Source organism: Mauremys mutica, chromosome 19 (assembly GCF_020497125.1).
Source record: "Mauremys mutica isolate MM-2020 ecotype Southern chromosome 19, ASM2049712v1, whole genome shotgun sequence".
NCBI lineage: Eukaryota > Metazoa > Chordata > Testudines > Geoemydidae > Mauremys > Mauremys mutica.
In genome coordinates this window covers 13,657,484-13,666,165 of record NC_059090.1, presented here as the reverse complement: position 1 = coordinate 13,666,165, position 8,682 = coordinate 13,657,484, and the positions used below count along the sequence as shown (strand labels likewise).

The window sequence follows — 8,682 nt, the reverse complement described above, 5'->3', positions numbered from 1 at the left end:
GTTCCATTTCTATAAAAAAAACCAAAAACCTTTGTGTTAAATAGGGAGCAGAGGATAATGAGTCCTTCCACATTTCAGTGGCATCCAATCCTTTTTAAATTACTTGGGAGGCAAGCCACCTGGACATTGCTTGTTGAAGCAATTAATGAATTACTAGAGAGAGAGATGCAAGATGCAACATTTAGATCCAGATCTGTAAAAGCACCAAAGTTTGGATCTCAGGTTTTGATTTTGGCCTGTCTCTGCATTTTACAATCCTAAATGTAAGAACTTTAAATGAATTACAAGAGGTAAAACCATGGCTCAGTTTAAGTCAGTGATAAAACTCCTGCTGACTTCAGTAGAGCCCGGATTGCACCCAGGAGCTTGTCTGCTGCAGTTTTCTTCTTGATCTTTTTAAAGCCTTCTATGTATGCTGATTGGAAACCAATTTAGCGGAATTTCTTCCTTCTCCCCAAACCTATATCCATTTGAGCACCAGATCAGAAATGCCTTGTTCACGTCCAAAATCCTCTTCACTTTTCATTTTCTTACATTTATTTATATTATGATTTATAAAATAATAATATCCAAGAGCTTCAAAATACCCATTGACAATTTCTTCTTAAATGGAATCCCATTACAAAATAAGTCCAGTTTCTTCCCCAGAGTCATCTCTTTCAGACAAAGCCTGATGCAAAGAGATGGTTCTTACTGGCTGACCGTTTTACTTCCTGGTTCTACCCAGAATTGGAAGCAGAAGTGATGAAACAACAGGTTCTTCTCGAGCTATTTCTGGTCAACAAGAAGTACCAGAACTCAAACAGAGAACTCTCTTTATGAGATCAGCAGTCCAATTGTCAAGATGCACTGGGAACCCAGTCCTGCAAACACTGACTCAACTATATATAGGGTGACCAGATGTCCCGATAAAATTGGGACTGTCCTGATATTTAACCCTTTGTCCTGCGTCCCAATCAATGTACCATCGGGACGTCATTTGGCCTGATATTCAGGTAAGGAGGCGAGCGGGAGGGAGGCGCTGACCCCGTGGGTGCTCCAGGGCTGGAACACCCACGGGGAAAAATTGCAGCCAAGCTCCCTGCTCCTCATCTCCTTCTCCCCTCTCCCCGCAGCATGCTGCGTCCCCACTCCTCCCCCCTCCAGCACTTCCCACCGCCCAACAGCTGTTTGGCAGCGCTTAGCACTTTCCAGGGGGGAGGAGTGGGGACGCGGCATGCTCAGGGAAGGAGGCGGAGAAGAGGCAGGGCAGGGGTGGGGACTTGGGGGAAGGAGGTGGGGCGAGGGCAGTGCATGGGCAGGGAGAGGCAGGGGGTGAGTGAGCATCCACCCAGCAGAGGGGAAGTTGGCGTCGTAGGGGTGAGGGTGAAGAGATGAGCGGTGGGTGGGCGAGTGAGCGAGCGGGTAGGGAGGTGAGCAGTCCGGGGGGGGGGGAACTGAGGAGGGACGCAGCAAGCCAGCAGCAGGCTGGGGGATGAGGAAGGGCGCAGTGGGGGGGCTGAGTGGGGAGGGGGGGCGGGACCTGGGGCAGAGTGGGGGGGGCGGAGAGTGGGAGGAGTGGGGGTGGACTGTGGGCAGGGCTGATGGCACCCCAATGTGTCCCGATATTTTAGTGTGGTGATCTGGTCACCCTAACCATATAGGTAACTTTACATGTGTGATTAAAGTATCCTACATGCCTAAGTATGGCAAGACTGGCCTCTGGGTTTGGAATAGTCATAAAAAGTTTCAGATAAACATGCAAACTTTTGGGGTGGTTATGTTGAAACATTTTGAGTTCTCCCAACACTAAGCAATACATGATTTCCACTGCTGACCTTTAGCAAATGAATTGCTCATTTAGAGATAATTGTACTGCACTTATCATTAATTTTGTAGCATAACCCACCCCCGCCACCCCCGCAAGTTTTTTCAGTGAAAAGTTTCTTGGCAAATTATTTTCATTACAAAGTGGCAATGAACAAGGGGGAAAACTTACATACCTTTTAAAACATACACATCATGCTGTTTTTGTAAGTGCTAAAATTTATTACACAAGAGATGATGCAACAGCTAATAAGAGAGCGAAGTTATACAATGACTCCGTACTGTGCAATTCAGGACAACTGAAAGATTTCACTTCATTAAGGACAGCGAGGGTGAAAAAATCAGAGAAATGCCAATGAATGGGTGAGTCTTGTCAAGCATGATTGAACAATGATGTTCATTGCTGTAGAAGGGACAATGAAATACATCTGCTTCTGTTCAATAAATTACTAAAACATCAGCTATAAACCTATTGCATGGCACTGAAAATGAAACTCATTAAACATCAAGGTAGCTTCGTCCTGACCTGAATGGAAGACAGGCACGAGTGCTCTGCAGCAAACAACTCTGTGTACATCCAGTCTTTGGGAATGATATTTACACGTACATCTCATATATTAATATATTTTAAACTCACCCTGACCAGAGGGCAACGAGAAAAATTATTATTCTGTGAGAAAGACAAGGAAAAGAGTCTCCCTACTCCCCACAACAGACACAGCTTGATGTGAAATGAATTCTTTTAACGTCCATGTAAAAACCAGTAACTTGGATGTCACTATTCCCCCTTCTCAATTACCCTGCCACTGGGACCCAAACTCAATATCTGGGGGTCACCTATGATGGCTGAATAAACTGGGTAGTGAATATTCTTGTGGTTCAAAACTGAGAATGTGATGGTGCCACCTTCATTGTGTTGTTGTAATTAGCCTTGATGGCTGCCAGGTTAGGAACTTGTGGCAAATCAGCATTGAAACAAACTACATTCATTTCTCTGTTTACCTGATTCAGCCAAAGCTCATGAAGACTCACAGAGGCCAGGATTGTGGTAAGCAGGCAATAATAACAAAGATACACCAGACATGGTACAATTAATGTGCTTTTTTTTTTTAAATATGGAGATATACCTATCTCATAGAACTGGAAGGGACCCTGAAAGGTTATGAAGTCCAGCCCCCTGCCTTCACTAGCAGGACCAAGTACTGATTTTGCCCTAGATCTCTAGGTGGTCCCTTCAGGGATTGAACTCACAACTCTGAGTTTAAGCAGGCCAAGACTCAAACCACTGAACTATCCCTCCCAAACACCCACCATGGGCTGTAGGACTAAAGCACTACAAAGTTGAGGGTTTTTTATTATTATTTTATCTTTATTTGTCACATGTGTATTTTAAAAATTAATCCCACTACTTCACTCAGAGGATTGCCTTGGTAGGATCTTCTCTCCTCTTACTTGTTCTTGGCATGACCTGCAAACTAGCATAATTATTCTCACTTTTAAAAGAACAGAACAGCAATAGGATGAAGAAGAAGAATTGCAGGAGAGTCAGTTCTGGTGCTGTCACTACAGTGTGGAGAAAAGCAAGTCAGCTACTCAGCATGCTGTTGGTGGGTCAACATCTTGCTGTTCAGCTGATTGGCTGCCCCTTGGGCAAGGAAACCTCTGTTGGCCTCCTCACTAAGAGCACACTGGACTGGTCCTGCAATGGGGCAGTTATTTGAAATCAGCGTGAAGGAGCAGCATTTACTTTTGGGGAAAAACTGGAAGGTGTATTTAGAGAACACATTCAGAAGGGCGGTGGTGGGATTTGGCTGCCATTTGGCAAAGGCCTGGGAAAAGGAGATCCATTCTGCATGGGGTGGGTTAGTGCAACTGTTAGAAGGTGGAAGGTACGGGAGATAACTAATTTAAACAGCCTTATGGACTGAAGCATAGTTTTGCTATTGCTGGAGGAGGCATGTGTGTTAAATGGAGGGGGAAGCAACAAAAGATCATATTTTTTTTATTTCAACTGATTTAGTTTAATGAAGGAATTGGCATGAGATAAGAATACAAGAATGGCCATACTGAGTTAGACCAATGGTCCATCTAGCCCAGTATTCTGACTTCCAACAGTGGCCAGTGCCAGGTGCTTCAGAGGGAATGAACAGAACAGGGCAATTATCAAGTAATCCATCCCGTCATCTAGTCCCAGCTTCTTGCAAACAGAATTTAGGGACCCTCAGAGCACGGGGTTACATCTCTGTCCCTCTTGGCTAACAGCCATTGTTGGACCTATCCTCCAGGAACTTATTTAATTCTTATTCTTATACTTTTGGCCTTCACAACATCCCCTGGCAATGAGTTCCGCAGGTTGACTGCATTGTGTGAAAAAGTACTTCCTCACGTTTGTTTTAAACCTGCTGCTAATTAATTCCATTGGGTGACCCCCCCCCGGTTCTTGTGTTATGCGAAGGGGTAAATAACACCTCCTTAGTCACTTTCTCCACATCATTTATGATTTTATAGACCTCGATCATATCCTCCCTTAGTCGTCTCTTTGCTAAACTGAGCAGTCCCAGTCTTTTTAATCTCTCCTCATATGCAAGCTGTTCTATACCCCTTAGATTTTGTTGCCCTTCTTGGTATCTTTTCCAGTTCTAATATATCTTTTTTGAGTATTGAAGAAGTGGGTGCACCATGGATTTCTATATTGGCACTATGATATTTCCTGTCTGATTATCTATCCCTTCCTTAACGGTTCCTGACTTCCTGTTGGCTGTTGTGACTGCCCCAGTACATTGAACAGATGTTTTCAGAGAACTATCCATGATGATGCCAAAATCGCTTTCTGGAGTTGTAACAGCTAATTGAGGCCCCATCATTTTGTATGTATAGTTGGTATCCTGCTGCTGGGAGAGGGAAATCAAGGAGCTATTTGGAGATGGCTTTGAGACCTGTCACTTTAAAGCATGCCTGTCCCAGGTTGAAGAAGAAGGTGGGTGAGAGAAAGGGAGAGAGGAGACATTTAAAAACACCTAAGAACTTTAACGCAGCTCACTTTAGGCTTCCAAACTCGGCAATTTTTTCTGTTTTATACAGAGAAATGCTCTTGCTTGACAAGTGGGTTAGTCCAAGGTCTCTTAACTCTGGTCCTGGTATAAACCTTGATGGCCCTTGCTAAGAGCTTCAAGTCATTTGTGAAAGCATCACTTCCCTGTCAACAAACCGTCCACAAGACTGCACCGGCTTCATTCCAGCAGATATAAGTGATACCTTGAGAGCTCTTGCTAGACGAAAAATAACAGTTCTGACGCAATTTCACCCAGTTGGAATCAGCTAATATACAATAAAAAAAACAAACCACGAATGCCCACTTCCCCCAAGGTCCTCTCCTGATACCGTGAATAAAGCTCTGTTTTTATATTTCTTTCTTTCCAAAGTTGTGAAAAGGATCCCTGTCTGATCAGTCCAAGTCACTTGTGTTGTGAGTGAAGATCTTCAGACTGCTCTGGCCCTTACACCTTTACTTGATGAAGTTTTTAATTGTCCATCTTTGTCCCGTGCAGCTGCGAAGAATTAGATCAATGCCGGACATTCCTTTGTTCTCCACTTCCAGACAGCGCCCAGTTCCCTTATTCAGGATCGCACCATTCTAAAATCAAAGATAAAGGTAAGTACCTTCGGTGTAGCCAATAGGTGACTGCATGCAATCGCTGGGACAGGGACTGCGTCTTCCTCTGGGCTGGGTAAGTGCTTAGCACTTGGTGGCCGGGCGCTAATGCAAACTAAGAAATAATATCCATTAAAATAATCCATGAGATCCTTCAGCCCTAAATGTATATATCCCTGCCCCTTCAGCGAACTGAGAAAATCTGTAATCTGCAAGTAGCAGAGTCTTATCCTCTGTGTGAGGGAGACATGATCACACACATTTAGCCAATATATTACATACTCCCATCGTAGACAAAGGCAATTTTCAGTCTCTGAGGTCTGCACGATCCTATTCTGGGATGCCATTTTGTAACGAATCTATGGCTGCATGGATACATAACGTGAATATCAAGTTCTGGGCCTTATGCACCAGCAGTACAAGACTTAGGAAAAAGGAGAAACATCCTTAATCTCACCAGCGTTAAATTGTTCTTAGGCTGAGCAATTTCTGTGTGAGTAAAACTAGCAAAGGGGGCATGAAAACACCTCCTCTCGCAGCATGTTGGCTAGTAGCCCCTACCTCTGCAGAAATGCTTCCTCCATGCTATAAAGAAGAGAATACATGACACAGGCCATAGTTAAAGGGAGGAGAAGAAGCAGGCGAAAGCCCCATCCTCACAAACCTGTATGAAATTCCAGCGTTTATGGAGGCTGCTCTTGACCTTTTCACAATCAAGGAGCTGAGGGAGCCGGCTTTTCATGTTATCCACCAGGCAGCGGGTATCAGGCAAGAGAGTCGTGGTCCCAAGGGCCCCCAAGTGAAGGTATCCCTCCTTGGTGTAGCGGGCAAGCTGACAGGGTGGGGGGAAAAAAGACTGTTAGTACTTCCCGAGTGTGATTAGAGAAGAGATGCAGAGGGGACTGAGCTAGTGAGTACAGGAGATGGGAATGACATGCAAAAGCCTGTCTCCGGAGATTTCTAGCTCAGTTTTGTGGATGGATGCAGGTGAGGAGTTTGACACCTAAATACCTTTATGGCTCTGGGCTTTAATTACTAACAACCCCGTGGGGTGGGATCCTTTGGCCTTTATTTGGTGTTGATACTATGCTAGTCATGGTGGATTTAGATTGCAACCAGCTGGCTATTTTGGGGCATGCTGGACCATTCTAGTGATTCTGAGATGCTTAGCTGTGGGTTCTTCTTTTGACAACTAAATGCCATTGTCGATGTGTCCAGAGCAGCCCTCCAGCTATTCTAGGCATAGGCAGAAAATAGCAGCCAACAGGTAAGGATAACCAAGTGAAGGATTTGATTTGTGATCATGTCCCTCACGAAATGCTCCAATCTTAGATCCCCCATATTGTTCCCCATATGTATATATAGCTAGAGATGATATAAAAGCCTCTTGGTGTGACCATTTCCAAACACTGGAGTATCCATCAGTATCCTGCTTGTGCATAACTGTATATCTCGCTCCTCCCGTGCACCCTGAAAATTCTGTTTGTTCTGGAGGAAATGTTGAATGATAGCATCAGAGGAAGGCATCCGAGCTGTCTTGTCCCCAGCCATGGAAAGAATGAAGTCTTGCTACTGGGCAGAAATTAGCTATAGGAAGACGACTGCCCCCCCACTCATGTCCCTTCTTGTTGTTGATTGTCCAACGAGCTGCATGGTTGTTTAAGAAAGGGCTGATATATTTGCACTGTTTAAAAAAATATTTCCCTAGACGTATTTAAATTCACAGAGTGAAAAGAGATGAACGACAGCAGCCTGCCTTTTATAATTCAGGGGAAAGATATACACAGCTGCTTATTTAAATTATGAATCACTCTATTATCCAGCAGACAAATGAGAAGTATTCAGCACATTAATTAACCGAATATATCTGTGACCCAGATGCTTAAAGAGAGGCAGTAAATCACACTGGGAGTTATGGTTATCTTTGCTGGAATAATTAAACATCCAAAATAAGTTAAAAACAATGTAAAGGGGTTTGACTTGAACCAATAAAAGCAGATACCGATTATTAAGGTATTTGTTTCTAATTTCATCTTTACTTCACTATGCTGGTTTAGACACACAAGTGCATTGCTCTGGGTTGGCATGCATGGTTGTCTCTCTCTCTAGTGGCTAGTGACCATAACAGCATGTTATTTACTGACAGCTTCATCGACTCCTTCACATCATTTGGCAGGGTTGTGGTAGGTTTGGTGCTGAACTTCCCAGGTTCTCGCTCCAGGTGGGACAAAGGGGGCTGGATTCTGGCTCGAACTGGCTGAGGACAGGAGAGGGCTATGCCATGCCAAGCCGCCACTGCTGTAGGGCTCCTTAAGAACATTATATTAGTGTTGTAAATCTAAGCAAGACCTAAGCTACTGTAACTCACAACAAAGGCCGCTGTCCCCCAGCCATTCTGCCCACCATGCTCTCCTTGCACTGAAGAAAGCTCTGCTGCAGTAGAACACATGACCCTTTAGCTGTAACCTCATGGTCAAACTTCCCCTGACTGTGCATTGACAAGTTCTTTTTCCCTGTGGTTTTCACCAGAGCCGTCAGTGGTGTTAGGGTTGGGTCTGTGGAACAGAAAGAAGTGCTTTCTAGAGGTTAATGCAGCTCAATATAAATCAGGACTGCTGGGGTCTAATCCCAACTCTGCCACTGGCTCATTGAATAGGCCCTGGGCAAGACACTTATCCTCTCTGTGCCTCAGGTTATTCATGCACAAAACAGGTATACTGCTCACCTGCATCAAAGGAGCTTAATTACTTCAACTCTGCAACATGTGATGAGACTGTCTGGAAAGAAGGCTACCATATGAACAGAGCATTAGAATTACTCTAAGAGCAAATCAAGTATTGCAGAATGGTGAAATTCTGGATTATCTGTTTTTATTGGTGCTGATGTTTTTATGTTTCAAATCCTCAGCAGTAAAAGTCTTGACTGACAGCATGTGTTTTCGTAAAGCAACCAAACTGAATTAGTATTTTAACAGTAGCTCACAAATCTTTCAAGGACTAAATATCAAACTCCTTCCTTTAAAACTGTGACTTCAAGAAATCCATTGACAAGCACAAGCATGCAGTACAAGTATTTTTCTTTATGTGCTTTTAAAACCTTAGTGTCCATGTATATAATTATTGTATTAGGCATCTTTCCTTTCATTATGTTTGTCAGCTTCTCTTTAGCCTGTTGGCCTAGTGCCCACAAGGCAATAAAATTTCTGTGCTTAGATGTTATCTCCT

The 8,682-nt window shown here is 43.9% G+C and overlaps 1 protein-coding gene across 2 annotated transcripts in view; it reads right to left on the bottom strand.

Annotated features, from left to right (window-relative positions):
* Positions 1-4,382: 4,382 nt before the first annotated feature.
* The window catches only part of GALNT17 (polypeptide N-acetylgalactosaminyltransferase 17), a 277,593-nt gene continuing 273,293 nt past the window's right edge, over positions 4,383-8,682 (bottom strand). For both annotated transcript variants that reach the window (XM_044993352.1, XM_044993353.1), the window contains 2 exons: positions 6,123-6,290; positions 4,383-5,440 (listed from right to left, as the gene is read on the bottom strand). In XM_044993352.1, coding sequence (XP_044849287.1) covers positions 5,312-5,440; positions 6,123-6,290 — 297 coding nt within the window. In that variant the 3' untranslated portion in view covers positions 4,383-5,311. The remainder of the gene's footprint in view (positions 5,441-6,122; positions 6,291-8,682) is intronic.